General features: G+C 49.4%; 1 protein-coding gene across 1 annotated transcript in view; it reads left to right on the forward strand.

Annotated features, from left to right (window-relative positions):
• HSPA12A (heat shock protein family A (Hsp70) member 12A) overlaps positions 1-20,688 on the forward strand; it is a 92,539-nt gene that overhangs the window by 32,998 nt on the left and 38,853 nt on the right. Inside the window, exons 4-6 of the mRNA XM_077257908.1 lie at positions 8,153-8,339; positions 8,727-8,831; positions 8,935-9,051. Coding sequence (XP_077114023.1) covers positions 8,153-8,339; positions 8,727-8,831; positions 8,935-9,051 — 409 coding nt within the window. The remainder of the gene's footprint in view (positions 1-8,152; positions 8,340-8,726; positions 8,832-8,934; positions 9,052-20,688) is intronic.

Below are 20,688 nucleotides of genomic sequence, written 5' to 3' on the forward strand. Positions count from 1 at the left end.
GCCATTAGAACTTCTCTGTGACAAAACCGCCCCCGCTCCAATCTCGGAAGCATCAACCTCAACCTGAAAAGGAAGTGAAACATCTGGTTGACACAACACAGGAGCAGAAGAAAACCGGCGCTTAAGTTCCCGAAAGGCCTCCACGGCCGCAGGAGACCAATCAGCAACATCAGCACCCTTTTTAGTCAAATCAGTCAAAGGTTTAACAATACTGGAAAAATTAGCAATGAACCGACGATAAAAATTAGCAAACCCCAAGAACTTCTGAAGGCTCTTAACAGATGTAGGTTGTGTCCAGTCACAAATCGCCTGAACCTTGACGGGATCCATCTCAATAGTAGAAGGAGAAAAAATGTACCCCAAAAAAGAAATCTTCTGGACTCCGAAGAGACACTTTGAGCCCTTCACAAACAGAGAATTGGCCCGCAGAACCTGAAACACCTTCCTGACCTGTAAAACATGAGACTCCCAGTCATCAGAAAACACCAAAATATCATCCAAATACACAATCATAAACTTATCCAGATATTCACGGAAAATATTGTGCATAAAGGACTGAAAGACTGACGGAGCATTGGAGAGTCCAAAAGGCATTACCAAATACTCAAAATGGCCCTCAGGCGTATTAAATGCAGTTTTCCACTCGTCACCCTGTTTTATCCGCACCAGATTATACGCACCGCGAAGATCTATCTTAGTGAACCACCTAGCCCCCTTAATGCGAGCAAACAAATCAGTCAATAATGGCAATGGATACTGATATTTGACTGTAATCTTATTCAGAAGGCGATAATCTATACAAGGCCTCAGGGAACCATCTTTTTGTGCCACGAAAAAAAAACCTGCTCCCAGAGGGGACGAAGATGGACGAATATGTCCCTTTTCCAATGACTCCTTAATATAATTCCGCATAGCAGTATGCTCTGGCAGTGACAGATTAAATAAACGACCCTTAGGGAACTTACTGCCAGGAATCAATTCTATAGCACAGTCACACTCTCTATGAGGAGGGAGCGAATTGAGCTTAGGCTCCTCAAAAACATCCCTATAATCTGACAAAAACGCAGGGATCTCCGAAGGAGTAGATGAAGCGATAGAAATCGGAGGTGCATCATCATGAACCCCCTGACATCCCCAGCTTAGCACAGACATTGTTTTCCAGTCCAGGACAGGATTATGAGTTTGTAACCATGGCAGACCAAGCACTAGTACATCATGTAAATTATACAGTACAAGGAAGCGAATCACCTCCTGATGAACGGGAGTCATGCGCATGGTCACTTGTGTCCAATACTGCGGCTTATTCATAGCCAATGGTGTAGAGTCAATTCCCTTCAGAGGAATAGGAACTTCCAGAGGCTCCAGACTAAAACCGCAGCGTTTAGCAAATGACCAATCCATAAGACTCAGGGCAGCGCCCGAATCCACATAGGCATCGACGGAAATGGAAGACAGTGAAAAAATCAGAGTCACAGACAAAATGAACTTAGGCTGCAGAGTACCAATGGCAAAAGATTTATCAAGCTTTTTTGTGCGTTTAGAGCATGCTGATATAACATGAGCTGAATAACCACAATAAAAACATAATCCATTTTTCCGCCTATAATTTTGCCGTTCACTTCTGGACTGAATTCTATCACATTGCATAGTCTCAGGTGCCTGTTCAGAAGACACCGCCAACTGGTGCACGGGTTTGCGCTCCCGTAAACGCCGATCAATCTGAATGGCCATAGCCATAGACTCATTCAGACCTGTAGGCGTAGGGAACCCCACCATAATATCCTTAATGGCCTCGGAAAGACCATTTCTGAAGTTAGCAGCCAGGGCGCACTCATTCCACTGAGTAAGCACCGACCATTTCCGAAATTTTTGACAATATATTTCCGCTTCATCATGCCCCTGAGAGAGGGCTAATAAAGCCTTTTCAGCCTGAATCTCCAGGTTGGGTTCCTCATAGAGCAATCCCAATGCCAGAAAAAACGCATCCACACTGAGCAATGCAGGATCCCCTGGTGCCAATGCAAATGCCCAATTCTGAGGGTCGCCTCGCAGGAAAGATATTACAATCTTGACCTGTTGAGCAGGGTCTCCAGAGGAGCGAGATTTTAAAGAAAGAAACAATTTACAATTGTTCCTGAAATTCAGGAAGGTAGATCTATCCCCAGAAAAGAACTCTGGAATAGGAATTCTAGGTTCAGACATGGGAGTGTGAACAACAAAATCCTGTATGTTTTGAACTTTTGCCGCGAGATTACTCAGGCTGGAAGCCAAACTCTGGACATCCATGTTAAACAGCTAATATCAGAGCCATTCAAGGGTTAAGAGGAGGTAAGAAGCAGCTAGACAGCAATTAAGGGCTAGGCAGCAAAACTCCGAAGGGAAAAAAAAAAAAAAAAATTTCCCTTAAACACTTCTTTTTCTCCTGCTTCAGCCCAAACAATTAACACTTTGTGGGCCGGCTATACTGTCATGAATCCCAATGGCTAGGGATAGCAAGGGACAAGCAAAGTACAAATATATTACGGACGAGCTCTAGGGTGATGGAACCTGGGCTGACCGCTGCCCTACACCTGACAAACGCAACTAGAGATAGCCAGGGAGCGTGCCTACGTTGGTTCTAGACGCCACGCACCAGCCTAAGAGCTAACTAGTACTGCAGAGAAAATAAAGACCTCACTTGCCTCCAGAGGAATGAACCCCAAAAGGTATAGTTGCCCCCCACATGTATTGACGGTGAAATGAGAGGAAGGCACACACATAGAGATGATATATATAGGTTCAGCAAATTGAGGCCCGCTGTAAACTAGAAAGCAGAACGATACAAAAGGGGTCTGAGCGGTCAGCAAAAAACCCTAGTCAAAAAAACCATCCTGAGATTACAAGAACCCATGTGCCAACTCATGGCACATGGGGAGAACCTCAGTCCACTAGAGCTACCAGCTAGCATAGAGACATAATAAGCAAGCTGGACAAAAAAACCAAACAACTGAAAATCAGCACTTAGCTTATCCTGAAAGATCTGGGAGCAGGTAGGCAGGAACCAAACAGAGCACATCTGAATACATTGATAGCCGGCAAGGGAATGACAGAAAGGCCAGGTAAAATAGGAACCACCCAGCCTCTGATGGACAGGTGGAAACCAAAGGCCGCAACCCACCAAAGTCACCCAGTACCAGCAGTAACCACCAGAGGGAGCCCACAAACAGAATCCACAACAGCGATGGCCTGCAGGGGTCGTGTGTGGGGCGATGGCCTGCAGGGGTCGTGTATGGGGCGATGGCCTGCAGGGGTCGTGTATGGGGCGATGGCCTGCAGGGGTCATGTATGGGGCGATGGCCTGCAGGGGTCGTTTATGGGGCGATGGCCTGCAGGGGTCGTGTATGGGTCGATGGCCTGAAGGGGTTGTGTATGGGGCGATGGCCTGCAGGGGTCATGTGTATGGGGCGATGGCCTGCAGGGGTCGTTTATGGGGCGATGGCCTGCAGGAGTCATGTGTATGGGGCGATGGCCTGCAGGGGTCATGTGTATGGGGTGATGGCCTGCAGGGGTTGTGTATGGGGCGATGGCCTGCAGGGGTCGTTTATGGGGCGATGGCCTGCAGGGGTCGTGTATGGGGCGATGGCCTGCAGGGGTCATGTGTATGGGTCGATGGCCTGAAGGGGTTGTGTATGGGGCGATGGCCTGCAGGGGTCATGTGTATGGGGCGATGGCCTGCAGGGGTCGTTTATGGGGCGATGGCCTGCAGGAGTCATGTGTATGGGGCGATGGCCTGCAGGGGTCATGTGTATGGGGTGATGGCCTGCAGGGGTTGTGTATGGGGCGATGGCCTGCAGGGGTCATGTGTATGGGGTGATGGCCTGCAGGGGTCGTGTATGGGGCGATGGCCTGCAGGGGTCACGTGTACATAGCGATGGCCTGCAGGGGTCACGTGTACGGGGCAGTAGCTGATTCTCCCGCCCCTCCATTGATCACCTTTGGGACAGCACTGATCTCTAATTGCAGCTTTCTCCATCTTCTCATGAGCCGCAGAGTCCGGGTCCGTGTGTCCTGGCAGCAGGAGACGCGTCAGACCTACGGCAGTGACACCGCGGTATAATCTCCGGCTATAATCTCCAGGGAGGTGCCATAAGTAAATGTGGTATGAAGGGCCCCGCAGCTTCTCATCGACCTGGTCTCGTTTCCTTCCTTTTTTAGGATCTCTGCTTCTTGTCAATATGTTGAATCGTGGTGAAAACCTTTTCTGATGTAACTTCTTACAGCTGAGGGTTTGTTACAGACACGCAGGGTAGACATTACTGCTGGAGTCACACTAAACGTAGGGAAAATCTGTCAGTCTCCCTGCGAGAGTAACGCGAGTACAATGCGATTCTCACACCGAACATCCGATGTACAGTACAGAACAAAAGTTTGGACACACCTTCTCATTCAAAGATATTTCTGTATTTTCCTGACTATGAACATTGTACATTCACACTGAAGGCATCAAAGCTATGAAGTAACACATGTGGAATTATATACTTAACAAAAAAGAGTGAAACAACTGAAAATATGTCTTAATCTGACTGGAATTCTGTCATTTACACATCGTTGTCAAAGGAATATATATACCGGCAAGTCATCTGCTGTGTTCTGTAGAATCACTGCAGGAGCCGACAGGATAGAAGAGATGGATTACATACAGTAAATACACATAGAATAGGTAGATATATAGATGTCAGAGACAAATACAATTAGTGCAGCTTACTGTACATGTATTTAATTAATACAAGATTATTTTTTGGAAAAAAATGGCGTGGGCTCCCTCACAATTTTCATAACCAGTAGAGGGAAAACCAGCGTCTGGGGGCCGATGTTTATAGCCTGGGAAGGGAGTAATACCCATGGAGCTTCCCAGGCTATTAATATCAGATCACAGCTGTTTAATTAGCCTTTACTGGCTATTAAAATGGGGGACCCCCCAAAAAATGACGTGGGGTCCCCCTATAATTAACAACCAGCAAAAGCTATGCAGACAGCTGTGGGCTGATATTAATAGCCTAGGAAGGGGCCATGGATACTGTCCCTTCACGGGCTGTATTGCCATGTTTTTTGCAGTGTCCCGCAAAAACACCTGCTCCTTATATGGGAGATGACAGCTGGTGCTGATGAGATTCTATGGAGGAGGGTGGAGCTTGGCGTCTAGCTCCTCCCCATCCTGCTCCTTATATGGGAGATGACAGCTGGTGCTGATGAGATTCTATGGAGGAGGGTGGAGCTTGGCGTCTAGCTCCTCCCCATCCTGCTCCTTATATGGGAGATGACAGCCAATTACTGATGAGATTCTATGGAGGAGGGTGGAGCTTGGCGTCTAGCTCTTCCACATCCTGTTCCTTGGTGGGAGATGACAGCCAATTACTGATGAGATTCTATGGAGGAGGGTGGAGCTTGGCATCTAGCTCCTCCCCACCCATCTCCTGTTTTTTACACGGATCTTAGAGTTGTGCTGAAAAGTTTACATACCAGAATTTTTGCTTTCTTGCCCTTTTTTCAGAGAATATAAATGATAACACCAAAACTTTTCCTCCACTCATGGTCAGTGGTTGGGTGAAGCCATTTATTGTCAATCTACTGTGTTTTCTCTTTTTATATCATAATGACAGCCCAAAACATCCAAATGACCCTGATCAAAAGTTCGCATCCCCCATTTCTTAATATTTCTTAGTATTGCCCCCTGTAACATCAATGGCAGCTTGAAGTCTTTTGTGGTAGTTGTGGATGAGGTTCTTTATTTTCTCACATAGTAAAGCTGCCCACTCTTCTTGGGTAAAAGCCTCCAGTTCCTGTAAATTCCTGGGCTGTCTAGCATGATCTGCGCGCTTGAGATCTCCCCAGAGTGGCTCAATAGTATTGAGGTCAGGAGACTGAGATGGCCACTCCAGAACCTTCACTTTGTTCTGCTGTAGCCAATGACAGGTCGACTTGGCCTTGTGATTCGGATCGTTGTCAGGTTGGAATGTCCATGTACGTCCCATGTCCAGCTTCCGGGCTGATGATTGCAAATTTGCCTCCAGTATTTGCTGATAATGTGCTGCATTCATCTTTTCTTCAACTTTGACCAGGTTTCCTGTGCCTTTGTAGCTCACACATCTTCACATCAGCGATCCACCTCCATGCTTTACAGTAGGAATGGTTTTTCTTTCATCATAGGCCTTGCTGACCTCTCTCCAAATGTAATGTTTATGGTTGTGGCCAAAAAGTTCAGTTTTGGTCTCATCACTCCAAATTACCTTGTTCCAGAAGTTTTGAGGCTTGTCCCTGTGCTGTTTTGCATATTGTAGGTGAGATACTTTGTGGCATTTGCGCAGTAATGGCTTTCTTCCCGTGACTCGACCATGCAGCCCATTTTTCTTCACATGCCTCCTTATTGTGCATCTTGACACAGCCACAACACTAGTTTTCCGAGAGTTCTGTATTTCAGCTGATGTTATTTGTGGGTTTTTCTTTGCATCATGAACAATTTTCCTGGCAGTTGTGGATGACATTTTTGTTGGTCAACCTGACCGTGGTTTTGTTTTTACAGAGCCCCTGATTTTCCATTTGTTAATCACAGGTTGAACGCTGCTGACTGGCATTATCAATTCCTTGGATATCTTTTTGTATCCCTTTCCTGTTTTACACAGTTCCACTACCTTTTCCTGTAGATCCATTGACAATTTTGTTTTCCCCATGACTCACAATCCAGAAACGTCAGTGGCTGGATGAAAGATGCAAGAGTCTGTCTGGATCCCAGAACCTCACTCAGCTTTTATGCACACACTGATTACAAGCAAACAGGTCACAGGTGAGGATGTTACCTTTAGTAGCCATTCACACCCATTTGTGTCACCTCCTGTGCATGTTATTGGTCAAAATCACCAGGGGATGTGAACTTTTGATCAGGGTCATTTGGATGTTTTGGGTTGTCATTATGATTTAAAAAGAGAAAACACAGTAGTCTGACAATAAATGGCTTCACCCAACCACTGACCATGAGTGGAGGAAAAGTTTTGTGTTATCATTCATACTCTCAGAAAAGAGGCCAAGAAAGCAAAAATTCTGCCGGGGTGTGTAAACTTTTGAGCACAACTGTATCTCAGTAACCTATAATCCGTCCTGCCAGTGTCAGGCAGCTGCTACAAAGGCAAATAAAATAATGGGATGTATTAAAAGAGGCATAGATGCTCATGAGGAGAACATAATTTTACCTCTATACAAGTCACTAGTGCGACCACACTTAGAATACTGTGCACAGTTCTGGTCTCCGGTGTATAAGAAAGACATAGCTGAACTGGAGCGGGTGCAGAGAAGAGCGACCAAGGTTATTAGAGGACTGGGGGGTCTGCAATACCAAGATAGGTTATTACACTTGGGGCTATTTAGTTTGGAAAAACGAAGGCTAAGGGGTGATCTTATGTTAATGTATAAATATATGAGGGGACAGTACAAAGACCTTTCTGCTGATCTTTTTAATCATAGACCGGTGACAGGGACAAGGGGGCATCCTCTACGTCTGGAGGAAAGAAGGTTTAAGCATAATAACAGACGCGGATTCTTTACTGTAAGAGCAGTGAGACTATGGAACTCTCTGCCGTATGATGTTGTAATGAGTGATTCATTAATTAAATTTAAGAGGGGACTGGATACCTTTCTGGAAAAGTATAATATTACAGGGTATATACACTAGATTCCTTGATAAGGCGTTGATCCAGGGAACTAGTCTGATTGCCGTATGTGGAGTCGGGAAGAAATTTTTTCCCCATGGTGGAGCTTACTCTTACCACATGGGTTTTTTTTGCCTTCCCCTGGATCAACATGTTAGGGCATGCTAGGTTAGGCTATGGGTTGAACTAGATGGACTTACAGTCTTCCTTCAACCTTAATAACTATGTAACTATGTCCTCATGGATCGGCCACCAGGAGAAAGAAGCGGATTTCTCTACTATAATCTTTTATTATTTTCCTGTGAAAAATTCTGAAATAAACATTTAACACAACGGTGACTCTATGGACTTGGCCTCTGGGTTTAAGCAGCGAATGTTCTTAGTCACGGACAGCGAGCAGAGGTCTCGGTGAGAGATTGGCCATCAGGTGGGCGTCCCACAATCACTCGTGATGACCAGATATTGTCCTGCAGGAGATGGGAAGGGGGAGACCCCGGAGTGTCCACCCAGAAGACCCCGACCACCATGCTCCTTACACCAGACAGGAAGTTCCACAGTTTTGGATTTGCCGCCCGAGATTTTTACCACGACCTGGACCCCAGCGAGTCCAAGCAATGGCTGTACTTCGAGAAATTCAAGATGAAGCTGCACAGCAGCACGGTGAGCGGTGACCATCGTGTGCGGGCGGATGATGGGCGATGGGAGGAATGTACCAGACACACCGCAGATTTCATACAAGAAGGCAATGTGTGCACGCCAGACATCACGTATCGCATCGCATACATCACATGTCATATACATCACGTATCGCATACATCACATGTCAGACATCACATATCGCATATATCACAGGTCACATATCACACGTCAGACATATTCCACATACATTGCACACGTCACACGTACATTACATACATCACAGACACTGCATGCGTCACACACATACATTACATACGTCACACATTCATCACACAGATCACACATACAGTGCATACATCACACATTATATGCGTCTCACACATTATCATTTCTATTCCGTCTTTTCAGGACCTGACGATGGAAACTGATCTTGTAGCAGCTAATGGAAAAAGAGTGCAGGCGCTGGAGATCTTCGCCTTCGCTCTGCAATACTTCCGGGAGCAAGCTCTGAAGGTGAGGAGGTCACATCTACATATGGGGGAGCGGTCCAGACCTATGGGGAGAGAGTGATGTGACCCCGTCATTCGATCCATCTCCCATGTTCTTTGGATTTCAGGAGCTGAGTGACCAGGCCGGAGAAGAGATGGAGAATGGTGAGGTCAGATGGGTCATCACTGTCCCTGCCATCTGGAAGCAGCCGGCAAAGCAGTTCATGAGGCAGGCGGCCTACAAGGTGAGGGTCCTCAAATGTGTCTCCAGGAAAGTGACCCAGCAGGTCACCTCTGCCGTCTAATGCCACGGGGTCACCTCTGCCGTCTAATGCCATGGGGTCACCTCTGCCGTCTAATGCCGAGGGGTCACCTCTGCCGTCTAATGCCGTGGGGTCACCTCTGCCGTCTAATGCCGAGGGGTCACCTCTGCCTTCTAATGCCACGGGGTCACCTCTGCCTTCTAATGCCATGGGGTCACCTCTGCCGTCTAATGCCACGGGGTCACCTCTGCCGTCTAATGCCATGGGGTCACCTCTGCCGTCTAATGCCGAGGGGTCACCTCTGCCGTCTAATGCCGTGGGGTCACCTCTGCCTTCTAATGCCACGGGGTCACCTCTGCCTTCTAATGCCATGGGGTCACCTCTGCCGTCTAATGCCACGGGGTCACCTCTGCCGTCTAATGCCATGGGGTCACCTCTGCCGTCTAATGCCGAGGGGTCACCTCTGCCGTCTAATGCCGCGGGGTCACCTCTGCCTTCTAATGCCGCGGGGTCACCTCTGCCGTCTAATGCCGCGGGGTCACCTCTGCCTTCTAATGCCACGGGGTCACCTCTGCCGTCTTATGCCGCGGGGTCACCTCTGCCTTCTAATGCCACGGGGTCACCTCTGCCGTCTAATGCCATGGGGTCACCTCTGCCGTCTTATGCCACGGGGTCACCTCTGCCGTCTAATGCCGCGGGGTCACCTCTGCCTTCTAATGCCACGGGGTCACCTCTGCCGTCTTATGCCGCGGGGTCACCTCTGCCTTCTAATGCCACGGGGTCACCTCTGCCGTCTAATGCCATGGGGTCACCTCTGCCGTCTTATGCCGCGGGGTCACCTCTGCCGTCTAATGCCGCGGGGTCACCTCTGCCTTCTAATGCCACGGGGTCACCTCTGCCGTCTTATGCCGCGGGGTCACCTCTGCCGTCTAATGCCGCGGGGTCACCTCTGCCGTCTAATGCCGCGGGGTCACCTCTGCCTTCTAATGCCGCGGGGTCACCTCTGCCGTCTAATGCCGCGGTGTCACCTCTGCCTTCTAATGCCACGGGGTCACCTCTGCCGTCTTATGCCGCGGGGTCACCTCTGCCTTCTAATGCCACGGGGTCACCTCTGCCGTCTAATGCCGCGGTGTCACCTCTGCCTTCTAATGCCACGGGGTCACCTCTGCTGTCTAATGCCGCGGGGTCACCTCTGCCGTCTAATGCCGCGGGGTCACCTCTGCCGTCTAATGCTGCGGGGTCACCTCTGCCGTCTTATGCCACGGGGTCACCTCTGCCATCTTATGCCGCTGGTTACCTCTGCTGTCTAATGCCATGGGGTCACCTCTGCCATCTAATGCCATGGGGTCACCTCTGTCACCTGACTTTGTGAAATCCAAGAACGTTCTCGTTTTGAGGTGACAGTTGACAGTTTCAGTTTCTGCGTTACATCTGAGCTGATCGGGGGAATTGTGACCCGTCTCGGTCATTATCTCGTACGCCCCGTGTGCAGCCTCGCGGTCGCTGTGGTTCGCCTCGCTCCCTTCTCAGCTGTGACAGGAACATGCGGCACCAGGTGTTGTACTATGGGTTAATAACATGTCGAATTAAAACAAGGGCTTCAAGCCAACAAGCTGCACTGGATGCCACATGTGTGTGTATATAATATATCTACTGTATACTGCACATCTATAATATATATATGGGAGCGTCACTCTGTCCAAAGCCTTTATAGCCTGCGCAGTGTGGACCCCACAGAGTGACGCAGCCCAGGAGATCGCGGTGTGTGTAAGCACTGAACACCACCATCTCTCAGGTGCCCGCAGCTCTTCCTGTGTTCAGTGGTCACGTGGTACCGCTCATTAAAGTAATGAATATGTAGGCGTCTCCACTCCCATAGGCGGAGCGCATATTGATTACTTTAATGAGCGGTACCATGTGAAGGAGCTGCCGGCCCGGGACGACTGATGAGCAGGGACATGCCAGGATGGGGTGAGTATGACGGGGAGGGTGAGCCATGCGATATTCACCTGTCCCCGTTCCACCGCCGCGCTGTGTCTTCCGGGTCCTCTGGCTGTGACGTTCAGGTCAGAGGGCGCCATGACGTGGTTAGTGTGTGTGCCGCCCTCTGCCTGAACAATCACAGTGAGAGGAGCCGGAAGATGGAGCGGCAGTGGAACGGGGACAGGTGAATATCGCAAGTGCCGGTGTCCTGAGCCAGCGGCGATACTGGCACCTGACCCCCATAGCACGCCGGTGTCCCCGCCTGCTCAGGCCCGCGTCACCTCTCCACCACCCCCAGCGATGAGAGGTGAGTATGTCATTTTTTTTTTATCGCAGAAGCATATGGGGCATACAGTATTATGCTATGTAGCATTATATGGGGCCATCAACCTTTATGGAGCAACTTATGGGGCCATCATAAACTTTATGGAGCATTATCTGGGGCTCCCGATTCAATATGGATATTCAAAAACACTTAACCTACTGATGTCTCAAGTAATTTTACTTTTATTGGTATCTAGTTTTACTTTTGAAATTTACCGGTAGCTGCTGCATTTTCCACCCTAGGTTTATACTCGAGTCATTAAGTTTTTTTGTGGCAAAATTAGGGGTCTCGGCTTATACTCGGGTCGGCTTATACTCGAATATACACGGTATCTATCCGGTATTGCTGCTGGGTCTCTTCGGGCCAGAGACCGGGACTTGAACCCTCCGTTGGAAATGACGCATGCGTATAGCGCACTTCAGGCGCCATTTTGTAAGTTACGCATCCGGGGATGAGGATTGTGGCCCAGGAGGGTTGTGGCGCCGGAATCGGAGCCTGCGCAGTCCGCACTTTCCGGTGCCATTTTTATATACTGAATCTATATACAGTATATAATACGTCAGCGCAGCAATTCGGCCACTTTCTACTGAATATATATATATAATACGTCAGCGCAGCAAGCCAGTGACTTTATTGCACATGACAGGATGGGGCGCAGGAAGAGAGCAGCATGACAGGATGTAGACCATATACCAATATAAATGCTCGCCACCCGCACGTAGAACAGGTTCAATGGCTAGTATTGTTAGTACCAGCAGGAAGTAACTAGAACAGTGATGAATATCAGAACCACAGTCCCCGTAGCCACAGACAGTCCCCATATCTATAATCCCCGTTGTCAGTCTCCGTAGCCACAATCCCAATCCCTGTAGCCGGAGTCTCCATCCCTGTAGTCACAATCCCTGTTCCCGTAGCCATAGTCCCAGTAGCCCCAATCTCCGTTGCCTCAATCCCCATAGCCAAAATACTCGTACCACAGTCCCCACAGCCACAACCCCTTTTCTCATAGTCACAATCGCCAGAGCCCCAATCCTCATAGCTACAATCCCAAACCCGTAGCCATAATCCCATTCCCCATAGCCAGAATGTCCGTCCCCGTAGCCACAGTCCTTGTACCCATAGCGAGAATATCCGTCCCCGTAGCCACAGTCCCCATACCTGTAGCCAGAATATCCATCCCTGTACCCGTAGCCAGAATATCCGTCCCCGTAGCCACAGTCCCCGTACCTGTAGCCAGAATGTCCGTCCCCATAGCCACAGTCCCCGTACCTGTAGCCAGAATGTCCGTCTCCGTAGCCACAGTCCCCGTACCTGTAGCCAGAATGTCCGTCCCTGTTGCCACAGTCCCCGTACCTGTTGCCAGAATGTCCGTCCCCATAGCCACAGTCCCCGTACCTGTAGCCAGAATATCCATCCCCGTAGCCACAGTCCCCGTACCTGTAGCCAGAATGTCCGTCTCCGTAGCCACAGTCCCCGTACCTGTAGCCAGAATGTCCGTCCCCGTTGCCACAGTCCCCGTACCTGTAGCCACAATGTCCGTCCCCGTAACCACAGTCCTTGTACCTATAGCTGGGCTCCGGGCCGCGCTCTCTGGCTTTGCCTCATGTCGGTTGCGTCTCGTGTGACTTTTCTATTGATCTGTGCGGTGACTCCCTGTTATATGGGGGGTGAGCATCATCAGCCATAATGTGTAGTGTGCGTCCGCCATCGTATCCAGCAGCCTCCATCCCCCTCCATTAGCTTCTCAGGGTTTTCTGTCACTTCTCCACATCCACGGTCACTCCTTATTGCAGGAGTGGGAAGGTCGCTCCTGTGTGGCCATCACTGTCACATCCGCCATACTGGACTCGCTCACCACGACCGCCCTGCAGAGGCTCCGACCTAGTGCACAAATCCCGGCACCTCCGGCCTTGTGGAGACTTCCCGGCACCTTTGACCTCTTGCACAAATCCCGGCACCTCTGTCCTCGTGCACAAATCCCGGCACCTCTGTCCTCATGCACAAATCCTGGCACCTCCGACCTGTAACTGAGGTAATTAATGGTCATCTGAGAAAGGTTCTGCCGGACACGCTGCCGGCTGCTCCTCTGTAATCACTGACCAATGACGTCCCTGATGAGCTCGATGGAGACAAGTCCGGAGACGCTGCAGCCACGGGAGCAGATTTAGGCTGTGCATGCGCTCACAGTAGGATGAGGAACATGGGGCCTCATGTTGTCTTTCTGGGAAATGAATTCTGAACACTAGAGAAATGGCCGCACCACAGGGTCCGCAACAAATTAATGTGACACCGTGCTTTTAGTGACCGGGAATTAAGAATAAATAAAAATGCCAGTCATACAAATACTGCACTTGCAAACAACAGAGTGGAACATCAGGAGGTAAAGGAAGGAAAAATAAAATAGGAAAAGATGAGGATATGCACACAGACAAATCACCAAGCAACAGTCTTCTGAACAACACCTCCAACTCCAGAACCAGGCAGTATGAAACTAACACTGCCAATTCTGATTATCATAGATAAGTATATGTAGCTGAGGGGAGTGACCAACACTGAACAGCCGAGACCATCAAAGCCGGAAAGCTCCATTAGGTCTCAACTGAACAGATTAACCCTACACTGCTAGCAGAACCCCTACCCCCAGAGCTCCAGTTTAGAAAACCATTTGGCTCCCACAATCTGATTAGAGGTTCGGAATGAGAGGGAGCAGATACGGATCCTGGACCGTGACCCAATTACAAAGAAAAACTCCACTGCAACGAGAGATGAAGAAGTCCTGATATGACCCCTTGCCAAACTTTCAGCAATGTAGACCTTCATGGCCTGCCTCTCTGGACCAGAAATATTACATTACCTGCTCTTTGGCAGCTTGGCCCCAGTTATAAAATTAACTGGGTAATCATAAAGACGATGGAAGGAAGTTCTTGATTCCCCTGTTCTGAAAACATCCCCAAAGTCAGACAGGTATTGAGGCAGAGATTAGGTACCCACCCTAGCTAGCCGAGTGGCCAAGCAGTGTCTTTGCAAATACTCCCCTTAGCCACCTCTCTGGTCTGCCCGTCTACCACCAGATTATGCATTGTAGGCCAGGGTAGTCGAAGAACCACAGGAGCGGGCCGACCCTCTGGCACATAATAGGTGTGGAGAAACGGGGTCAGTGGGTGCTCTTGTCCGCTGGCTCGGCTGTCTTTAGCAAGACTGCATGGACCCACGGCTCATAACACTGAACGCCCGCTCTATCTCCCCGTGGGCAGTACACTACACAGACAACACAGGGTTAAGGTAAAACAGTGTGGCAATACTTTATTGAACCACAACACACAATAGCAAACAGAACAATCTCACCATGGCTGGAATGGTTTGGTCACATGGGCGCATATAAAATATCACTGCGTCTCCATGTATTTCCAGTATGACACGATGTCAGAGCTCCCAGGGTCACTACTCCATCTGTGGATGAACGCACAGAGAAGATGTAACGACAAGCATAGGGAGATGACCAACAACTGTCCATAGAGTCCATACAAGGTCCAAAGCCAGTTGACACGAGAGTCACCACCTGGCTTATCTGACCATCTCCATGGAACCAGGCGACCAGCGGGTCCCAACCCTGGCTTTCTCCAAACATATCCATGGTTCAGAGAGGGTCACTGGATCAGATCTGTGTCCTTCCAACCGGAGCCAAAAACCCCTAGGTTGTATCCTATAGAATCCTAGATCAGTGTCCCTCGTGATGGGGCCATGATGAATTGGCTGCAGTCCTTTCTCTTGTCTGTTGGGTGGTTTGCAGAATGTCCAGCTGGTAGCTCTGTGTTAAGGTACCTTCACACGAAACGACATTATAAGGATATCGCTAGCAATCCGTGACGTTGCAGCGTCCTCGCTAGCGATATCGTTTCGTTTGACACGCAGCAGCGATCAGGATCCTGCTGTGATGTCGCTGGTCGCTGAATAAAGTCCAGAACTTTATTTGGTCGTCCGATCGCTGTGTATCGTTGTGTTTGAAAGCAAAAGCAACGATACCAGCGATATTTTACACTGGTAACCAGGGTAAACATCGGGTTACTAAGCGCAGGGCCGCGCTTAGTTACCCGATGTTTACCCTGGTTACTAGCGTAAAATGTAAAAAAAACAAACAGCACATACTCACATTGCGTCCCCTGCAGTCTGCTTCCTCCTCTGACTCAGCGCCGCAAAGTGAAAGTGAAAGCAGCACAGCGGTGACGTCACCGCTCTGCTCTCACTGTACGGCGCTCAGTCAGTCAGGAAGTGGACGCAGGGGGACGTGAATGTAAGTATGTGCTGTTTGTTTTTTTTAGATTTTACGCTGGTAACCAGGGTAAACATCGGGTTACTAAGCGCGGCCCTGCGCTTAGTTACCCGATGTTTACCCTGGTTACCAGGGGACCTCGGCATAGTTGATCGCTGGAGAGCGGTCTGTGTGACAGCTCTCCAGCGACCAAACAGCGACGCTGCAGCGATCGACATCGTTGTCGCTATCGCTGCAGCGTCGCTTCGTGTGAAGGTACCTTTACTTCTGACTCCGGGATGTGATCTCTGAGTCTTTTATATGCCCAAGGCATGTAACCCACTCCCAGAATCACCCAGGGTCTCCCAGTCCAACATCAAGATAAGGCAAACAATGGTGATGGGATTAAGTAGCACTGTTAGCATATAAGCACACATCAATAAACAAAGCTTAACCCACTCAATGTACACTCACTATTACAGACTTACGGTACCGTTACACTAAACGACTTACCAACGATCACGACCAGCGATACGACCTGGCCGTGATCGTTGGTAAGTCGCTGTGTGGTCGCTGGGGAGCTGTCACACAGACCGCTCTCTCCAGCGACCAACGATCAGGGGAACGACTTCGGCATCGTTGAAACTGTCTTCAACGATGCCGAAGTCCCCCTGCAGCACCCGGGTAACCAGGGTAAACATCGGGTTACTAAGCGCAGGGCCGCGCTTAGTAACCCGATATTTACCCTGGTTACCATTGTAAAAGTTAAAAAAACAAACAAAAACAAACACTACATACTGACATTCCGATGTCTGTCACGTCCCCCGCCGTCAGCTTCCCGCACTGATTGTGTCAGCGCCGGCCGTAAAGCAGAGCACAGCGGTGACGTCACCGCTGTGCTCTTCTTTACGGCCGGCACTGACAGTCAGTGCGGGAAGCTGACGGCGGGGGACGTGACAGACCTCGGAATGTCAGTATGTAGTGTTTTTTGATTTTTTTAACTTTTACAATGGTAACCAGGGTAAATATCGGGTTACTAAGCGCGGCCCTGCGCTTAGTAACCCGATGTTTACCCTGGTTACAAGTGAACACATCGCTGGATCGGCGTCACACACGCCGATCCAGCGATGACAGCGGGTGATCAGCGACCAAAAAAAGGTCCTGATCATTCTCTACGACCAACGATCTCCCAGCAGGGGCCTGATCGTTGGTCGCTGTCACACATAACGAGATCGTTAGCGGGATCGTTGCTACGTCACAAAAAAGCGTGACGTTGCATCGATATCGTTAACAAAATCGTTGTGTGAAGGTACCTTTACACAGTATGTTAGATAGTATATCAGTGGGCAAGTCTGTATTCTTGAACCACCAGACATAAACACTTAAATTCACAAGCCAATATACAGATAAAAAGCCAGTTCTTTTGTTTTTGCAAAACGTGGTTGTCTGGGAAATTAAGATACAATCTGGTTTCTTCACAATAGGCAATACATTCTGAGCATTCTGAGTGCATGGCCCCTACCTGTAGATGTAAACCACAAACTACCTGAGGAAGGAAAGGAAGAACAAAATAGGAGAGGATGAGTACACAGACAAATCATCAAGCAACAGTGTTTAGAACAACACTCCAAATGTCTCCTAACAACCAACACCTCCAGAACCAGGCAGTATGAAACTAACACTGACAATCCCTGATTGCTATAGGCAAGTATATATAGCAGAGTGGAGTGGCCAACACTGAACAGCTGAGACAACCATAGCAGAAAAGCTACAACTGAACAGATTAACCCCTGTACTGCTAGCATAAACCTGCACTGCTTAATATGATGGTGAATGGCTTCTAATCAGCGCAGGAGTACTTGAAATCAGACCCCGCAGTCTTCTGGACACTCTGTCACAGTAAATCCGTGACAGGCACATAGTGATCTGTCCTGTGCTACAAGTGACATCACAGACCGAGTACAGTCAGCAGCATCCACACAACCCATCAGGAGGCATCAGCCCAACATTGGGCTATGAGCCGGACGTCCAGCTACTAAAGTCCACTGTCCTCACATCAGCTTGTGACAGAATGGCCGATGGTGCAGAACTCACTGATACCAGCACGGTCCTGTAATAGGAGCCACCAGGGGAACAAGTCCATCCATGACATTTCTTCCTCCTGGATCTCCCCCTTCACCTGTGAGTGATATTACTGAGAAGTGAAAGGGACCGCAGCCACTCTGCCATGAAGTGGAGACCCCATAATGTTAAACAGCATGGGGGTGAGTCCTGAGGAGCAGAGGACAGTAAAGTGACCACCGCTCTGCTAACCCCATGACTGCTGAATCCAGACCTCCTCTGGTATCGCCACAAACACTGTGCGACCGGTGGGAGCTTCATGGCCAAGCAGCTGTATGCTGACGTACATCACCCAGCACAATGCCGAGCGTCTGATGGAGTGGTGTAAAGCCGCCACCACTGGACTCTGTGGATTGATGGATCGCAATTCTCTGTCTGCGTATGAAGGAGTCTAGGTTTGGTGATTCCAGGAGGACGTTTCCCCCTGATGGTGGAGGGGGATAATGCCTTATGCTGTTATCAGGGGGCGGCCTCGGACCCCCAGCTCCAGTGATGGGGAATCTTCATCTTCACCACAAGAGATTGTGGACAATTGTAGCTTCAGCTTTGTGGGAACAGTTTGGGTAAGACCCTTATCTGCCTCCCATGTCAGCACCCAGTGCACTAGGGCCATACAGACATGGAGGGGAGAACATGAGGGGCCGCACAGAGCCCGGACCCCAACCCACCCAATCCAACACCACGGAGATTGTGAGCTCGGCCTCTCTCCAACATCAGGGTCTGACCCCACAAATGATCTTCTGGATGAAAAGACAAACATTCCCAAACATGCCTCCAAAATCTCATGGAAATGCCAGAAGAGCAAGAGCCATAATATCTGCAGACGAGAAACTCCATATTAATGTCTATGGATGTAGATGAGGAGAGAGAAGCCCCCGGAGGTGGATGTGGGGGGCACATACTTTCCTCCATATTAATGTCTATGGATGTAGATGAGGACAGAGAAGCCCCCGGAGGAGGATGTGGGGAGCACATACTTTCTCCATATTAATGTCTATGGATGTAGATGAGGACAGAGAAGCCCCCGGAGGAGGATGTGGGGGGCACATACTTTCTCCATATTAATGTCTATGGATGTAGATGAGGACAGAGAAGCCCCCGGAGGAGGATGTGGGGGGCACATACTTTCTCCATATTAATGTCTATGGATGTAGATGAGGACAGAGAAGCCCCCGGAGGAGGATGTGGGGGGCACATACTTTCTCCATATTAATGTCTATGGATGTAGATGAGGACAGAGAAGCCCCCGGAGGAGGATGTGGGGGGCACATACTTTCTCCATATTAATGTCTATGGATGTAGATGAGGACAGAGAAGCCCCCGGAGGAGGATGTGGGGGGCACATACTTCCTCCATATTAATGTCTATGGATGTAGATGAGGAGAGAGAAGCCCCCGGAGGTGGATGTGGGGGGCACATACTTTCCTCCATATTAATGTCTATGGATGTAGATGAGGACAGAGAAGCCCCCGGAGGAGGATGTGGGGAGCACATACTTTCTCCATATTAATGTCTATGGATGTAGATGAGGACAGAGAAGCCCCCGGAGGAGGATGTGGGGGGCACATACTTTCTCCATATTAATGTCTATGGATGTAGATGAGGACAGAGAAGCCCCCGGAGGAGGATGTGGGGGGCACATACTTTCTCCATATTAATGTCTATGGATGTAGATGAGGACAGAGAAGCCCCCGGAGGAGGATGTGGGGGGCACATACTTTCTCCATATTAATGTCTATGGATGTAGATGAGGACAGAGAAGCCCCCGGAGGAGGATGTGGGGGGCACATACTTTCTCCATATTAATGTCTATGGATGTAGATGAGGACAGAGAAGCCCCCGGAGGAGGATGTGGGGGGCACATACTTTCTCCATATTAATGTCTATAGATGTAGATGAGGACAGAGAAGACCCCGGAGGAGGATGTGGGGGCACATACTTTCTCCATATTAATGTCTATAGATGTAGATGAGGACAGAGAAGACCCCGGAGGTGGATGTGGGGGGCACATACTTTCTCCATATTAATGTCTATGGATGTAGATGAGGACAGAGAAGCCCCCGGAGGAGGATGTGGGGGGCACATACTTTCTCCATATTAATGTCTATGGATGTAGATGAGGACAGAGAAGCCCCCGGTGGTGGATGTGGGGGGCACATACTTTCTCCATATTAATGTCTATGGATGTAGATGAGGACAGAGAAGCCCCCGGAGGTGGATGTGGGGGGCACATACTTTCTCCATATTAATGTCTATGGATGTAGAGGAGGACAGAGAAGCCCCCGGAGGTGGATGTGGGGGGCACATACTTTCTCCATATTAATGTCTATAGATGTAGATGAGGACACAGAAGCCCCCGGAGGAGGATGTGGGGGGCACATACTTTCTCCATATTAATGTCTATGGATGTAGATGAGGACAGAGAAGCCCCCGGAGGAGGATGTGGGGGGCACATACTTTCTCCATATTAATGTCTATAGATGTAGATGAGGACAGAGAGGCCCCCGGAGGTGGATGTGGGGGGCACATACTTTCTCCATATTAATGTCTATGGATGTAGATGAGGACAGAGAAGCCCCCGGAGGTGGATGTGGGGGGGGCACATACTTTCTCCATATTAATGTCTATGGATGTAGATGAGGACAGAGAAGCCCCCGGACGAGGATGTGGGGGGCACATACTTTCTTCATATTAATGTCTATGGATGTAGATGAGGACAGAGAAGCCCCCGGAGGAGGATGTGGGGGGCACATACTTTCTCCATATTAATGTCTATGGATGTAGATGAGGACAGAGAAGCCCCCGGAGGTGGATGTGGGGGGCACATACTTTCTCCATATTAATGTCTATGGATGTAGATGAGGACAGAGAAGCCCCCGGAGGAGGATGTGGGGGGCACATACTTCCTCCATATTAATGTCTATGGATGTAGATGAGGACA

The sequence above is a fragment of the Ranitomeya variabilis genome, chromosome 4 (genome assembly GCF_051348905.1).
Source record: "Ranitomeya variabilis isolate aRanVar5 chromosome 4, aRanVar5.hap1, whole genome shotgun sequence".
NCBI classification, from domain to species: domain Eukaryota; kingdom Metazoa; phylum Chordata; class Amphibia; order Anura; family Dendrobatidae; genus Ranitomeya; species Ranitomeya variabilis.